This window comes from Empidonax traillii, unplaced genomic scaffold (assembly GCF_003031625.1).
Source record: "Empidonax traillii isolate 1590-97213 ecotype Southwest subspecies unplaced genomic scaffold, ASM303162v1 scaffold117:size1203958, whole genome shotgun sequence".
Classification (NCBI taxonomy): Eukaryota; Metazoa; Chordata; class Aves; order Passeriformes; family Tyrannidae; genus Empidonax; species Empidonax traillii.
This window is the reverse complement of record NW_020955310.1, coordinates 556,610-573,883: the sequence shown is the minus strand read 5'-3', so window position 1 is coordinate 573,883 and position 17,274 is coordinate 556,610. Positions and strand designations below refer to the sequence as shown.

At 38.5% G+C, this 17,274-nt stretch overlaps 1 protein-coding gene across 17 annotated transcripts in view; it reads left to right on the top strand.

The window, feature by feature from the left end:
- The window catches only part of MYO5A (myosin VA), a 99,217-nt gene that overhangs the window by 71,455 nt on the left and 10,488 nt on the right, over positions 1-17,274 (top strand). For 2 of the 17 annotated variants that reach the window (XM_027883034.1, XM_027883032.1), the window contains 13 exons: positions 555-648; positions 1,340-1,488; positions 2,211-2,324; positions 5,062-5,208; positions 5,972-6,025; positions 6,743-6,970; positions 8,060-8,068; positions 9,647-9,747; positions 10,289-10,369; positions 12,270-12,468; positions 14,027-14,101; positions 15,964-16,057; positions 17,124-17,270. In XM_027883034.1, the coding sequence (XP_027738835.1) occupies positions 555-648; positions 1,340-1,488; positions 2,211-2,324; positions 5,062-5,208; positions 5,972-6,025; positions 6,743-6,970; positions 8,060-8,068; positions 9,647-9,747; positions 10,289-10,369; positions 12,270-12,468; positions 14,027-14,101; positions 15,964-16,057; positions 17,124-17,270 (1,492 nt within the window). The remainder of the gene's footprint in view (positions 1-554; positions 649-1,339; positions 1,489-2,210; positions 2,325-5,061; positions 5,209-5,971; positions 6,026-6,742; positions 6,971-8,059; positions 8,069-9,646; positions 9,748-10,288; positions 10,370-12,269; positions 12,469-14,026; positions 14,102-15,963; positions 16,058-17,123; positions 17,271-17,274) is intronic. The other 15 variants (XM_027883048.1, XM_027883036.1, XM_027883041.1 and 12 more) reach the window with 11 other exon arrangements.

Here is a 17,274-nt window from a genome sequence, read left to right as displayed (position 1 = left end):
TGGAAGAGCCAATCCATCATTATGTGATGCTGCAGTGATATATTTCAAGATCAGATGAACATAAGGAAAAATATTAATTGATTAAGCAAAGAGAATGCATAATAACCAAAATCAGAGAAAAATTAGTAATTGTTAAACCTGGGTACCAGTAAAGTGGCACAGCTTTAGGGCAGAGATGAGATGGTAGATTGTGATGTTAGCCAGTGCAATAGAATATACAGCAGAACTACCAAATGTGTAACTATTTTGTGAGTATTTCTGTTTTAATGAACCAGTTACATCCTTGGGACTTGACTGAAAAATATACGGCACTGTGGAGTGATTCAAGGCAGTTTTGGCATCTGATCAGAAATGGAGTGCAAAACATACGGGGGAATCTGCAGGGTGACATATTTAAGAAATGCAATTTGGGACATGAAGATATAACTTAGTTCACTAGTTTAATTTTCTGAAGAAAAGTTTAAGTATTTGAACTGTTAAAGATGTCATTGCTATTAGAGCTACTGATGAAAGGTGAACTGTATTCTGAATCAAATATTTTACTCTTTCTTTAGCTGGTGTCAGAGCTGAAAGAGCAGAACACACTATTGAAAACAGAAAAGGAGGAGCTGAACCGCCGCATCCATGACCAGGCGAGGGAGATAACAGGTTGGCTCTGTTCTCTTCATTCAGATTTTCTACTTCATGTTACCGTGTTAGGCAACACTTTACTGAATAGATTGGGCTAATTTAGCTTACTTTGCACTCCTTTTGGTTTAGTGGTTTCATTTTTGTGTTTTAAGAACTCGAATCAGAATTATTTACCATTTGAATTTCCATTAAATCCTAGGAGTTTGGGGTCTTTTTTTGAGGGGTGACTGTTCCAAAGCAATTCAGTTTTAAAAAAGGAGGCTCTGACATTTAATACAGTTAATCTACTACAACTTTTCTGGATGCTGTGCCTGTGGAAGCATCTAGGAAAGCATAAACTCTAGATGTGAAGGCTGTGGTGGAGGGAGCTGTGATGAGAGGGGTCAGTGTGCATGAGGCATAAAGCACTTCACATTTTGCTTTTACATAGCACAGCAGTGGGCTAACATCCCTTCTTCCTACCTCCTGGAATTACTAGGAGGTATCAACAGAATGACTAACTTGACTGAGTGAGCCCTCTGTGATTACTACAATAATGCCTCGGCACTTCATATTTTTGGCTAAATGTTTGCCTACAGAAGCACAAACACCACCTTCAAACATCGGGCTGTTTCACTGGTGCAGGCATATGCCTGTACCTCCAGGATGGATGCACTGCATGGTGGGTAGAGATGGAATTCTCACTTTGGATTCCTGTTCTCTGTGACAGAGTCGATGGAGAGGAAGCTTGTGGAGGAGACAAAACAGCTGGAGCTGGATCTGAATGACGAGCGGTTACGGTACCAGAACCTGCTGAATGAGTTCAGCCGTTTGGAGGAGCGGTATGATGATCTCAAGGATGAAATGAACTTGATGGTGGTAAGTGGCTCAACATCTGAGAAACCAAAAACTGTTCACATCTGTGTTTAGGCAGAATCTAGTGGGACAGATTAGTTACTGATTCTGCTGTCAGCTGTGTGGTGGTGACCTGTACCTGAAAAGAGAATTTGTCCTTTTACATGCCCATTACTTGTATTAGTTCAACCAAAACAAATACATTAAAATTTGTAGTTGACTTTTTAAAAAAAGAATTTTTTTAATTGTCACATCTGTGACAACACTACATGTCTGCTATCACTTTGCTAGTGGTATTGCTTGTGCTGCTGCCCTTATTTTGATTTGAAGTCATTCACATGTGCTGGCATTGTTTGTGCCACCTTTATCCAGTGTTAAATTTTAAGTAGTTCTAGGAATTTATGTGTCAGGAAGAAAAAATATTCCTCAATAGAATGTTTAGAATTCTGCCCGTTCTTCCTGTAAATGGAGCTTTTCGTTCCCAAGAAGTGCTGCACTGTTGCTTGATTCTGCTTTCTACAGCAGTCCTTGATGGTGTAGTATCTGACCTGTCTCCGTAGATTTGATTCTGAACTACATCTCATATGTTTTAGGTAGCATGAGAGACCAGAATCAAAAATCTTTTCCTTATAAATTTTAATAGCTCTGAAATAACACCAAATATTACAAACTAAATTAGCGGCTGTGAAGAAGCAGTCAGAGGGAAAACCATATAGCGGTATTGATTTGTTTCTTTCGCATTCCAGAGCATCCCCAAGCCTGGACACAAAAGAACGGATTCAACTCACAGTAGCAATGAATCTGAATATACTTTTAGCTCTGAGATCACAGAAGCAGAAGATTTACCGGTGAGGATGGAGGTAATGTGTGATAGTTTTAATCTAGGCCTTCCTGGCAACCAGCTCATAACCAAGGAAGTGCCCACGTTCCCAGTATTCCATACGATTTTTATGTAAACTGGGGTATAAATAAGAAGGGAGAGAAGCCTTCGCTCTCTTTCCTTGGGGTGGATCTGAAGGTTCAGGTTCTCTGCTGTCGTTTCTGCCCGTGTGGAGGAGTGAGGCCTAGTGAGGCCTTGTAGACCTTGGGAGGCCGATAGTGCCGGTGGTCATTTGACGCAATTGTGCTATCTCAAGAAGAGTAGTAAGATTTTCTTTCACTAGTTCTTTATTGAGTTATTCACGGGTTTCGATTGTGCATATCTGTTTCGGTTTTCTTTTTGTCCCTTTTTCCCTTTTCCTTTTCCCTTTGGGTGTTGGGGGGGGTTGGGGTTCTTTTGCTATATACATAGTATTTTAATTGTATATAACTGTGATATATGTAAGAATCTGTATTTTGATATAATTTGATTGGTTTCGGATTCTTCAATTTCCATAGTTTTTTCCTTTTGCCATAAGAGAATAAAGGAGGGGGAAGGAGTTGTTACTGTGAGTTTAGGCATTTGACTGAGAGCCAAATCCAAACCATCACATAATGTTAAAAATCCTCCACAACTTCTTATTGTTCCATGGTTGAACTCATTCTTATCTCTTTTTTTTCATAAGTGTTTCTGAAAAGCATATCCTTATATTGAGATATCTAATGCTTTAATCCAACTTTTTTCATTTCCCTTTAGAAAGCACTCATTCCCTAGTTAGTTGTGATTCTGTGTAAAAAGTCTTTGTCAAAGTATGCTTTGAATTCTTCTTTGCATTACAGTAAACACAGATTAGATACTTGGCCATCCAGTTGATCTGCATGTGAAACGTTTGCTTTTTAGTGTTGATAACCACAACCACTTCTTCAACACAAAGTGGCAGTTTAGAAAACCAGTGAGACTTTCCTGAAGAGTCTGCACACTGTATACTCAAGGATTAAAACTGGCAAGCCATATTTTTATTAGCTACATGGAATGAGTTTCCTGTTAGGAGTGAGCAACTCACATTGGATCAATTTTCCTCTAGTTCATAGAGATGAATAAAACTCCCAGAATGTACTATTCCTTTGCATATGCAGTGATACAAATCCCAGGATACTGAAAAATTTTCAGGAAGATTACTCTCTTGATTCAGCTAATGAATAATATTCATGAATAATTTGTGGTGCAACTCCAAGCCATTGCTTAGTATTTCCAAGATAACCTCTCCTTTTTGCCCTTCCCAGAGCAGTGGGATTGGTAACTCAGAGAGCCCTCAGGTTGGTCTGTCTGTGCTTGGCACTTTGCAGATTCAAAGCTTTTTCTGTGCATTCTGGAGATCATCTTAACTGTAAGCCACAGCACAGCACACTCTGTTTGCCCTCTGCCTGGGATAGGGATCTCCAGAGCTGCTTTTGACAGCCTCTGTCATTGCTGCTTTTGAAAACCTCCACAGAAAATTATTTTCTACTCTGGATGCAAATCTCTGACGCATTGATGTTGGCACAGATCCTGTGCGGAGTCTTTCATAATGTGCCTTCCCACTTATATTTTTCACTTTGTGTAATTGTTCCAGAATGATGCTCCCTACCTTCAAGAAAAGGACAGTGCAACTACATGTGGTTGCAGTTCACATATGAGCCAAACGTCATCTTTTCCTTTGGCTTACAGACTTGCTGAATTGCTGTTCTAGAGCCAGTTTTGGGTTTTAGAATATGAATGAAAAGAATGAATTCAAGAGTGTGAATGAATGCAGCACTGTATTTCTTTAACCCCCTAACATTTCAAACTCTAGTTTGACTCTAGACTAACAATATAGATTAATTAACAAAACCACATTAAAAAACAGGGTCTACCTCAATGCAAACCAGTAAAGCCAGGAAACTCAAAGTCTGTTTTGTTTTTCCTGAGCTGTTGGTGTGGTTTATGACTCTTCCCCTCAACAGTAAAAGGAGTTGAAGTGGAAATGGCTGTGCTTGCTTGTCTGCTACAGTCATTAATATTAATTTCCTAGTTCCTTTTTTAGGCTTTAAAATTTTATGGTACAGTTCATCGTAAATACTTTGATCTTCTCAGTACAAAAAGTACAAAAAGGCTGATGGACAATTTCTAATGTACCTTCAGAGTGCAAATGCTGGTCCTTGCCCAGAAAAAAAGTGAAGAAGCTAGTGGATTAGGCTTAGAACAGGCTGTATGATTAGCATAATAAAAGAAGGGCATAAAATATATTTTCTGGTACCTATATTTTGTGTCATGTCCCACTAAATTAACCTGTAAATCACCAGAGAGATTTCTCTGTAGCTGAAGAAGTTACTACAGAAATAATTTGGAAAAAAAAAAAAGCAACCTTTATTTACAGTTGTTCCAGGTGAGTCTAACCACAGACTTTCTTTTTCTCCTTTCCCCCTTCAAACAAGTAAGACTATAAGGTATGCTTAGTTATAGACCTCCTGTCTGCTAGGTAGTCTCTAGTGCTTTCTTTTGCTAGGCTTTAGGCTTAGAAACATTTTATACTAGTAGAACCTTTTTTTAAAAGAGCGTTTGATAGCTGATAAAGTATTTTAGATAGCCAAGTCTCAGAATAAAGCAGTATTTCTGTGTTCCTCTCTTTCCCCAGTCTGTTTCCCACCTTTACTCACTGTCGTGCTTCCTTGTGATGTAGAAGGGGAAAACTTCTTGACTTCCTTCTGTTCTTTTTAAAGCAGGAACCAAGTGAGAAAAAGGCACCGCTGGATATGTCTCTGTTCCTCAAACTGCAGAAACGGGTTACAGAACTGGAACAAGAAAAGCAATCCCTGCAGGATGAACTGGACAGAAAGGAAGAACAGGCTCTTCGTGCTAAAGCTAAGGTGGACTCCTTCTCACTGATCAAATGCTGACACCAGTGTCCCTTCTTGTGAAACAGTAGCTGTGTGAATGCTGACTGGCTTGTACTAAATCTTCATCTTCCGCCACTACTTGCTTTATTTAATGACAAGTTTTATACTGGTGCCTAGTTCTAGGGACTGATGGTTTAGTTTTCCAAGGTCCTCTGATTGAAGTCAACAGAAAAAAAAAAGTGCTTGGGACTTCACTTAAAAAAACCCCAAACTGTTTTTGTTAAGGAATAGCAATATGGAAATCTACTTAAACGTTGGGGAGAATGAGTAATTGTGCATTTTAGGCAGACTAAAAAGTGTTTCAACCAGGATACAGAGCCAAAGCAGTGGGCTTAGACATCTTTAGCAGATTATAATTTAAATTTTCCTCTGATTTAGTCTCCTTGAGTTCTTATAAAATTATGAAACCAGTTTTGCCAATTGTTTCTTACTATTTTTGTACCAGTGAGTTTCTTTAGCATGCTTGGATTCATCCTGCTCTCTTTCATTACCAGTGACAGTAGTATGATTTGTACGTGATTTTATTTATATTAACCAATTATGTGTCATAAACTCATAATTAAATGAAAGCAGACAAAGCCAATATTCAAACTAAAGCACTTAGTAGTACCAGAATGAGTGTTTTCCATTTGTATGGGAAAATAATTTCAACTCCTTTTTCTTGTACTACCTCCACTAAATCAAAAAATAAAAGGATAGAATTTTTAGTTTCCACACTTGTTTTCTTTCATAGGAAGAAGAAAGGCCTCCAATAAGAGGTGCTGAGCTGGAGTATGAGTCGCTCAAGGTAATTCTAAAACAGAGGTTTCTGTTATTTTCTCGTGAAAGTCTTGCCACCAATTGTATGTGCTGGCATAGGAAATTACTTCAGCCATTCTGTTTCTGAATGTTAGCTGGAGAAACTAGAACAAATATTACCCAGCAGTCATTTCATTGTAGGACTGCTCTTTTTGGGGTGTAGGATGTGTAGCTGGGGTTACAGAACAAAAAGATCCCCTAAAGTAGGGGGATTCTCTGTTATAATACTTAGTACAGCTTGCAAGTTAATTTGAGCAAAAATATAGGGATAAATGTAGCCCTCTTTTCAAAAATATTATTTAAATTAATGCATATCTTAGATTACTAAAAGTAAAAATATTTTCTGATGTCCCTGAGTGATGCAGAATCTTCTTAGCCTGAAGACCACTATTTGTTGTGAACTTTATTTCTTTTTGTTAAGGGGAGAATAAGAGGGAAAAAAGATTGGTAAGTTTTTTTCCCATCAAATTTGTCTGATTCATGTATATGTGTTCTGGTTTTGCACTTCAGATGGGAGGTTAACCCTGTTAGTGAAATCTTCCCAGGCACTATTGACCGTAGTCAAGATGCAGGGATTACAGGAGTGATTGATTGATTTGTTGCAGTTAGTCATCATTTTTACCATTTTTATCCACAGTTTTGTACCTGTGAGTTACCGTTGTGTTGCAGTGCTGCTAGGTGACAGAATTGTCCCTATTTCTTGTAGCGTCAAGAACTTGAATCTGAGAATAAAAAGCTGAAGAATGAGTTGAATGAGCTGCAGAAGGCCCTCACAGAGACACGAGCTCCAGAGGTAACTGCCCCTGGTGCCCCTGCATACAGAGTCCTTCTGGACCAGCTGACCTCAGTCAGTGAAGAGCTTGAAGTTCGCAAGGAAGAAGTTCTCATCCTGAGGTCTCAGCTTGTTAGCCAGAAAGAGGCCATTCAACCCAAGGTAAATCACAGTCACAGTCAGCTTTGCCATGTACTGAAGTTACATTGCATCACTGACTGCGTTATTTAATTTATTAGCGTGCTTGAAAGGGCAGAAGAAAATGGTGTAGGTTTGAAAGCCTTTCTAAGTTAATCTGTTGATCCACTATTAGTGCTCAAATCATGACAGTCTGAGTTGGGAGACTGGATTAGTAAGCCAGTTTGGTTTCTCTACCAGCGTTCATGTAAAGATGTACAAGCTGTCAGGTATCAAAGGTCTGGCCAAGATCCCCCCAGACTCCTTTAACAATGCAGAAATAATTCTCATGTGGAGCAGTATCATTTCTCTGCTCTGTGTGTGGTTTGACTGGAAAATTTAAAGGAGTTCTTAGAAGCAATTTCTTCGAAGTCTGAATGGGATCAGAGATGAATCAATAACATCAAATATCAAATTAATAACATTTCAGAAAGATGACCTATGAAGATATGTAAATTCCGTATTATTGCTTGATAGGTGCTATGTGCTTTTATTGAGAAGAGTAGATTATGACCACTGAAATGCTATCTTCTAAAAAGCTCCAATTCTGATGAGGTAGTTAGGGAAGTCATAGCTTTTAAAATAAGAATCATTCAACCTGAAAATGTATCGTGTAACTCAAAGAACTCGTAATTTCCGTTGAGCTGGATGTTTCATAACCACTGCAAGGAATGAACAGATATGTCATCTTTCCTTTGCTGCTGCGAAGTTATGTCTATATTTATCCTAAATAAATTGGAAGTCTGTGATGCATGAAGGTGCATATATCTTGTTTTGAATGGTTAATTATAAAGAAAACTAAACTCATTTTTCTGTAATATTTAGAACACTGTAAAGAAATACTTTAATAGTAAATCCTTGAATAATATATTCTTTCTCAGCAATGATGGGATACAAGTGTTTATTTTACATCAGTTATGAGTATGAGGGAAACATGAAGGTGACCTGTGGGATGGCTTACAGCCAGTTTGCAGATAGCTTCTGCTTGTTAGGTTGGACAGCTGCAGCACGGACAGACTTTTTTTTTTTAATGATTTGTTTTTCTTCCTTCTTGCCTACCAATTTGATTGCCAGGAGGATAAGGTACACATTTTCTTCTACAATTTTAAACCAGAACTCTTAAATGCTAAAAAATTCCCTCAACGATACTTGAGCTGTGATTTCCCTGCCTCTTAAGTAACCTACATGTATTTCAAGTTCTTGCACTTTTCTTTGCTGTTACTGAAATCTTTTCTCATAATTCTGTGTTCCTCACATGCCCATCTTCCGGGTCCATGCAAGGAAACAAGTTACTTCAAAACAAGCAGGTTTAATAATTTTGAACTCTTGTTTTATGGTAACCTGAACATGAAAGGATTGATTTAGGAATTGGTCTAGTCAGCTCCATCAGTGCTTCTCGCTGAGTATGCCTGGGGAGTAAGAACAGCACTGTGATCCAGCAATCAGACCTCTGTTAACTTGCAGATCCATAAGTTTCTCAACAAGAAAAAAGTCTATGGTACAAAGAAGTACCTTTCTTTGGAGTGTTTGTTATCCTCGACATGCAGCAAACATTGTGGACTGACATTGTGATTTGCAGATATTGGAGAGGAATTGCTGAATGTTTGATTAGAAAATGTAGTTGAAGACATAGTATTTAGGAGTATGACAAACTGAACTGCTTCTAAATGAAAGATGTTCAAACTACTAAAGCTTGATAGATTGGCAGGTGAGATACAGCAGTTTTAATTTACAGTGGTAAATTAATAGTAGAGGAACTACAAAGATCTTGTAAGGATGTTGGGAATAATTGTTTGAGGAGCTTACGTATTTTATTTGTTCTCATATTAGATAGCAGAAATCATACTAGAAATGGAGATCTAGGCTCCAAAATTTATGTCCACAAAGTTGTTATTTTAAATACTTTTCAAAATTGCACTCAGGAAAATAACATCTGCTTGTTTTGAAAGTCAAAAAGGAAAGCCAGAATTCCATCTCGTATGTTCATTAGAGTCCTGTAGTTCCACTGTAAGTATTCCACAGCAGTGACTCAGATCAGACTGGCCGAGGTGACTGTAAACATCTGTTGAGTGTTTCAGGCTTTGCTGAAGAAAAGCAAAAGTGCCATTGTAAACATTAAAACTGAAACAAAATGGTACTACAATGCTCTCTAGCTTAGTAAATCTCTAACCCTTGTAATTTATTTCCAGCTTTGACAGAATACTTAAAATATATGAAATAGCAATTATAAAATATGAGAAATAGACCTTATTTATGAGATTTGAAAGACTCAGTTCTATATTAATAGAACTAAGCTGGCAAAATCATTCTTCAGTTTCAGTATTAGAAGCTGTTCCTGGTAAGTTGACATAAAATGAAAATTCATCATTTCTTCAAATTTATTTTGTTTCTTTTACGTGTTGAAAAAAATGAAAAGAGATTAATGTGTGTACCCACTTATTAGACAGACTGATGTTTGACTCTGTTGCATGCATTTATTTTAAAAGATACACCAAATGGACATAGAAATTATGGACCAACCTTCTGCTCAGGTACCCACACTGATTTTTATGTGGCTACTCGAGGATTAGTGTTCCACATCAGTAAAGTGAAGAAAACATGTAATTCAAAGAGCAGTCATGTTGTTTAAACTTACTCTGAAAATCATCATTCTTTTTCCAGAATACAATGACAGATGCTACACTCCTCCTGGAGGATGTACAAAAGATGAAAGACAAAGGAGAAATTGCACAGGCATATATTGGACTGAAGGAAACAAACAGGTACAAGTTCTCTTTCTTTAATGTGTGATCAGTTGGGGTCTGCTGTGACGCTGTGTGTATTGTGTTCAGTAAGTTCCGTATGTACATGTAGATACTTAGAGAACACTCACAGTTGGGGGTATAGTTTGATTTGGTTATTAAAATTGTTGTATGCAATATTTGAAAGGGTTTGGAAATAATGGGGAAATGCAAAATCAAGCTTTCTGGATTTCCATCTTCTTAGCCTTAATTACTGCATCGCCCAAACTGGGTGTCATTCCCCAAGGTGGTTTGTTACCCTCTGTACCACAGTGGTCACAGGAGTCTGTCACAATACATTTATTGTAACAGCATGAAATACTGTAGCCAGTTGGGCTGTCACTGAGAAATGAATTTCATCATTAAGAAGAAAAACACATAAACAGAAAAAGTAATTTGCTAATTTGTCTTAGAGCGTTTTTTTGTTTCTCTTTCATAGTAATTTAGTGTGTAATATCCTTAAATGTCACCTCATCACCATCACATATATCTCTTGTATTTTTTTAAACACGTTTCTTGAAAGGCAATCTCCCCAGGACTATCATATGCTGAATGAGGACGGAGAACTTTGGCTGGCTTATGAAGGGTTAAAACAAGCCAACAGGTTACCAGACTTCTCAGAATGTTTTTTTTTCTTCATTTGCATCTTCTTTTCTAGCTAACTGTGCCCCTTGCTATGGGTTTGCTTTAGCTACAGTACTTCTATTGCTTTAATGGTTAGAAAAAAATGCAACAAATATTATACCAATTAAAGAGTTCCTTCAGACCTAGTCCCCAAACCTTTTTACCTGTCAGGTTTTATCTTTTAAAAAGTAAAGATGGTGGAACAACCAATACATAATTCATAAGAGTACTTGCACAAAAGTATCAGAAGCTCCACAACTGAAAATAATTGTAGCCAGGTATTATTTGTCTACCTTTATGCCAGGTTTCACAATTCATGTTCCTTACAGTTTTTCAGCCTAAAGAAGTACAGTCATTTTAGTAATTATAAGACTATTGTCTAAGTAGTTTCAGTGTACTCTTAACTTTCAAACAGAAATGAATCTTAGTCTCCTTGTTGTGACTCAAGTTCAGTAAATTAAACATCCTTCTCCCATGTCTCTCTGTGCCACATTCAAAACATAAGTCACGAAATAACCAAGAAACAGAAGTTATCTTTAGTCCCTCGAGGTGCTGCCCAGGCCTCAGTGCAGTCACTGAGATCTGCACGCTGGTCCTGGAGCGAGTGAGAGTCACCTCCTCAGGAAACGCAGCTCTGTCTCCCTGTGCTCATCTGGGCACATCCATACCTGTGTCCCAGACTTCCCAAATGGTTCCTTGTCCTGCACTGACAACTAATTCAGTAGCTCAGCACCGCTGATGTTCTTCAGTGTATGCCTTTGGTTGCAGTAACTACAGAAGGTGATGTTTTGCAATGAGTGCTACTAACTAGTCTTTCCTTTTCTTGTGCTAACCAATTCTACACCTAACACTGGTGTGTAATCCTGTGAAGATCTAACTTGCAGCAAGTGTTCTGCAGAGCAGGATGGGAATTTGTTTGCTCTGTGCCTCTTGCTTCTTGTCCTAGCACTGCAGGGACAAGAAGCTTTATATTAAATGGCAGAGCTGTGCAGGTAAATGACTGTTTGCCCTTGCGTGCTTGATCAGCCTAGTTACTAATGAGTGTTCCTGCCTTATGCATATTTAAACCCTGAAAGATTGTCTAATTGAACACTGGTAGTCACTAGTATTGTCATTTCCTGTGTGTCTATGTACGAAATGATGATTCAGAGCACTTGGACGGTGCCTTGGAAGCAGGAGTAGATCCCCCCAGCACTGCTCAGAAGGAGGCTGGTACATGTTATCCCTGTTTCACATGAGAGTAATTTTGAAATGTGATGTGCCCAAGGGGAAAGAGCAAGTCAGTGGTGAGGATACACAGAGTGCCCAGATTCCAGTCCTTGTTTGATTCTCTTGTTGACCTTTTGTCCACTAAGGACAACCCTTTGCAAAATGTTGGCTTTAACGTAAAAATAAAAATTATTTATGTGCATTTGCAATTAAATGGTTTCTGACTGAAAAAATCAACTCTAAAAATATTTTCCTTTGTTAGTAATGCAGAGTGCTAGCTTAAGCGAAAACAGTGTCATCTTCATCTTAGATTATTTGGTTTTTTTAGGGGTAAAACCTCTTTAAAGCCCCTCTAAAAGCAGTGACAGTCTGTGAGGAGTTAGCTTCACATTCATTGCCACAGTGGCACCATACACGGTGTGTGTTCAATCGAGGGAAATGCAAAGCAGTGACACAATTAGCTTCTCTCCCTCTCCACTTTTTGATCATGCAAACCTAATTTAATTAGAAGGCATACTGAAGGGTTTAAAGAGTACTCTGCCTTTTTCATTTTCCTTTGCGAGCCATGGCTAATTGTTCCTGAGCAGCAGCTAAAGCTTTACACTCCCTCTGAGAATTGGGGAAGCAACTTTCTAAGTGTGTTCACACAAACTGTTGCTCAACCTCCTTAGGCTGCTGGAGTCTCAGCTTCAGTCACAGAAGAAAAGCCACGAGAATGAACTGGAATCGCTGCGAGGTGAGATCCAAAGTCTGAAGGAGGAAAACAATCGCCAGCAGCAGCTCCTGGCCCAGAACCTGCAGCTGCCTCCAGAGGCCCGCATTGAAGCCAGTCTGCAGCATGAAATCACCCGGCTGACTAATGAGAACTTGGTAAGACAATTGCTGCTGCAGGAGCAGGCCAGGGGACTTTCTGAATTGCCACACTTGTAGTTTCTTATCACTTTTCAGATGGCACCTTCCTGCAAAAAAATTGCACGGGTGTTAGTGGGTCTTTTGTGTGTAAGCTAATAGGAGAGAGGGACTTGTGATTGCTCAGGACATAATAATGTTTCAGGGAATTTATTTGGAGTTTGGAGCATGGAGAAAGTTTGTGGAACCCATCTTTCAGCCAGTCAGTATAGTCATGGCTAAATGGTTGATATCCAGCAAAGTTATAAGAGTTATTAGTGCCAAGGAGTGATGTTTGCTCTGAAATATGATAGTTTTTTATTTTGTTAGAAAAGCCCTGATGTAATTCTTTAACTAAGGTCACTTTTCTTCCCATTTCTCTCCTCCCTGCCTGAAGCTACACAGATAAGCCACTGTGTTATGAGCTCCGGCTATTCAGTATATTTTGAAAAAAGAAATAACTAGAGAAAAAGAAACTTGGTTAGAAGTCACTAATATTTGTATTCCTCGTTTACTGCCCAGCATTTTTGTATGAAGGAAGAAAGGATTGGGTGAAACTCCTTGCCTTTCCCCATTTTCATCATGCTTGGGCTACTTAATTTCTGGGGAAATTTTCAAAAGAGGCCTTTGTTAGAATATGATTGGCTTGATATTGGTAAAGGGAAGCATGCTGCTTCAGCAAGAAAAATCCTAGCTGTGAGTGTCATTGCTTCCTCCAAACAAGGCAAGGTAAAGTGTTTCGTGCTTATGTACATTACAGAAGTTATCATTGTCAGTCTCTTGTCTTAATGCCAAAGATTTTGAAGAAAGCATCGGATCATTCAGCTGATAGATGCTGGAAAACTTATTGAAAGTAAATTATAAGTTTACCTCAGCAGCAGCAATCTCCCACTGGTAAAGGTAAACAGTGAATGTTTTTGTCTCCGACAGCTCAATCCTGCTGCTGAGTCATGTTACACTTTTTAGCCTTTTTTCCCCCAGAGACCTACTCATCACACTCTGTGTTCCCAAGACAACACACAGTCATGTAATTATATCCCACAGGAGTTTTCTTTGTTTTCAAATACATCAAATGTAATTTTACTTGTTAAATATAGACTCATTCCTTAGTATTTCACTTCTGATCTTTGAGCATTGCAAGTCCACTCCAAGCTGGGTGTATGTTTCTATTCCACTCCTAGCCCTGGAGTGAAAATAATTTACAGGCTTTCCAGATGTCATAGTAGAATTGTAGTGTTCACTGCAATCCCATCTTGATTAGCATAAGAAAATGTCCTGTCCTGGTTCTCACACAGGTTATATTCCAGGCTTTCACAGTACTAGTGCAGCCCATTTTTAAAAGATCTGACTGTTCTGCAACTCATCTGTATTGGCTTCTCCCTGGGAGATGCTGACATGAACACCACGACTAAGCCCTAGACTACTTAAAAATAAGAGATTACTTGATCTTATTTTATTCTGATTTAATCTATGCAGTGCTTACTGAAGTTTCAGTGTCTCAAAGGGAGGGGGTAAAACAATCCTGTACCTGTTTTTACAGTTTTATGAGGAGTTGTATGCAGATGATCCCAAGAAGTATCAGTTGTACCGGATTTCACTTTACAAGCGGATGATTGTATGTAGATCACGTGAATCCTGTTTCTCTGTTGTCTCGGTCGCTGTTTCTGAAGCACTAATTGAAAAGCAGGCTGCCTCCTTTTCTCCCTTTCAGAGGAAATCCCCCTGCAGAGAGCTTCACGATGCCAATTACTTCCCTCACTGCTTTTTTTGTTAGTCTTAGTGTCCTTTGTGTAATCTGCGTCTCTTTTTGATGCACAGTTTTGTTACTAATACAAGTCTGGCACTGCGAGCAAAGCCCTTTCTTTTTGAATACTGCTTAATACTGCCCTGAAAAAGAGGTGCGTGATGCAAAAGATGCTCAATTTTCAAAGCTGCTCTTTGGTTCAAAACTACTCTTTGGTTTAAAATTTCGATGCATTTAAATTCAGTTCAGCAAAGCACTGATCATGCAGTTCCTTACCAAGGTGAATAATACCAGCCATATAGTCATAGCCTGAGTTTGTTCTTAATGTTTTTCAAAAATGCAAAATATGAAGGATGACCCTGGAAATAATATTTCCATAATATTTAAAGATAGCACCATATGTAAGCATGAAAGAATATAATGTATGAGTTTACAGATCTTAATGAGATGTGAGATTTGTTCTATTTCTTTAGAGGAACCATAGAAAGCACTTTATTCCTTCTCACATACTGAAATCATATCCCTTCACTGCTATATTTGAAACAGTCTCTTGAACTTACATGTAATTTTTTATTAATTTCAGGAAAAATGGTTTTATCTGACAATAAGTGTATGGTGTTAACAGGATTTCTGTTGTAGAATTGAACACTGCTTTGGATATGAAGCATGGTTCATGTCAACAGGCCTAATATCTTACTGTTCAAGTATATTAGGTTGTAAACTCTTCACTACATGATTAAGAGCAATTTATGCCTAATTTTAAGTTGTTGCCCATGCTGCACTAATTTTTTTCAGTACTGTAGGGAAGGTGTAGTTTCCCAGATGATGCTTTTGATGCAAAGAGTTCATGATCCCTCACGTTCTTACCAGTGCCATGAAGAGTCATCATGCTTATGAGATTTTTCTTTTAAGCTGCTTTCCAACACTTCACCTGAAATGGCTTTCAGGTTTTTTGAGCTTGAGGTTTTACTTCCTTTAGAAGGACTCTCCCTTTTCTAATTACATGATTATTTTATGAATGTACTACAATAAATATGTCACAGAATTATTCAAACATAGATTTCTGAGGAGTGCTCCTTTGAAAGAAAAATACAGGTTTATTACAAGAGTAGGACTTTTAGGTGCCAGATGTTGTTCAGGTGCAGAACAAAAAGTTGTAAGACACCACTTTCAGTGTCGGGAAATGTGATCACAGCAAGAGAAGTGGCAGATCATCACAAGAAATGGTGCATGTTTGGGGGGTTGTTTTTGGTAAATTTGAGTGCAAGTTATGGTCTTTCTGCAAATCTCTCTCTTACTGTCTCATAACATGGGTAGGTCTGAACAAGGAGTCAGCCCTTAAGGCATGAATGAATGATGCAGAAATGATGCAGAATAGCTGTTAAATAATAAAGAAAATTATTTCCATGGGGTATTTGGAAGAGCAGGGAGGAAGCATTAGGAAGATGTGTTTGCAGCAAAATGTCTTCTGCTGTAAGAACTGACCTAGTTCTGAGTATCTGCAGAATCTACCTGTCTAAGAGCTTTGCCTTCGTCATGCTGTACATAACAATAATGTTTGCAGTATTTGGCTTGTGTTACAGGCAGTTATACCAGCTTGCAGCCCTCAGCCAGAGGATGCCACTTCTGTCAGCTTTCCTCACTGCCTCGTAATTCTAACAGCACTGATTTTGTCTGTCACGCATTATGGGATTTTGCTCATATTGTAATCTTTCTCTCCTTTTAATTTACAGGATTTAATGGAGCAGCTGGAAAAGCAGGACAAAACTGTTCGCAAGTTAAAGAAACAGTTGAAAGTATTTGCTAAGAAGATCGGTGAACTTGAAGGTACTTTTATACTTTGAGAGAAAGAGAAAGATTTTGGGTTACTTTTTGTGATCTGATTATCATCATATTCATCTGTTTTAGCAGTTATGAGGGCTTGAAGTCTTCAGTAGGATTAGCCCCTGTTGATTGCAGAAACAGGAGGTACACTCAGAGCTCTGTGTGTTCCTTTATGAACCTTTAAAAGATCTGTCTTACTATGAAGCAATAAGAAAAGGAGATTGATATTTCTCTGAAGGCAAACAAATATTTAAACATAAAGGAATGCTTCCTGGGCTGTTTGTGTACTCAGAGACAGTATCTGGTTTTGTCAAGACAAAAGCAATACTGAATATTAACTAGGCAGAAAAAAATTACCCAGTTTTCCTTTGAATTGAGGTTTAGTTACTGAAACTAAATTTGTTTTTTGAAAAGCCTTTCAGTATTGTTTGTTTACTGCTGTGGACAAAACCACAGTAATTTTGATACATAATACATAGTAGGAAAATGTTTGTAAAAAGACAGTTTTATGTATGTTTATTGCCTAATTAACTTAGAAAGATGTAGTAGATCTGACTGAGATGGAGTTAGCTTTCTTCATAGCAGCCTGTATGACGCTGTGTTTTGACCACTACTGAACAGACCTGGCACAGTGTCAAGGTTTTCTCTTTTTTGCTGTTCTGCCCCCTCAGAAAGCTGGGGGTGGGAGGGCATATGGGCACACAGCTGACCCAAACTGGCCAAAGGAATATTCTGTATCCTGTACCTCCTAATATCAGGAAGCCAAAGAGGGGGCTTTTGCGTACAAGGTAGCTGTTGTTTGAGACTGGCTGGACATCAGTCCCTTTGGGATGAGGGGTTGTCATGAGTAATTGCCTTTGCTTTGCTTCCCGTTCCCCTCTTCCCCTTTCCTTCATTTTTTCAACCACCTTCATCTCAAACCACAGGTTTTCTCACTCTTGCTCTTAATATTCTCTCCCCTGTCCTGCTGGAGCCAGGACATTCCTTAGAAATGTCATAGAAATGTCTCTGGTATGCATTGGCTTCACTGGAAAATATAATACACTTTCTTTTCATTCTCTCTCTGAAGTGGGTCAGATGGAGAACATATCACCTGGACAAATCATTGATGAGCCTATTCGTCCAGTTAACATTCCACGGAAAGAAAAGGACTTCCAAGGGATGTTAGAATATAAGAAGGAGGATGAACAAAAACTTGTCAAGAATCTTATTTTAGGTAA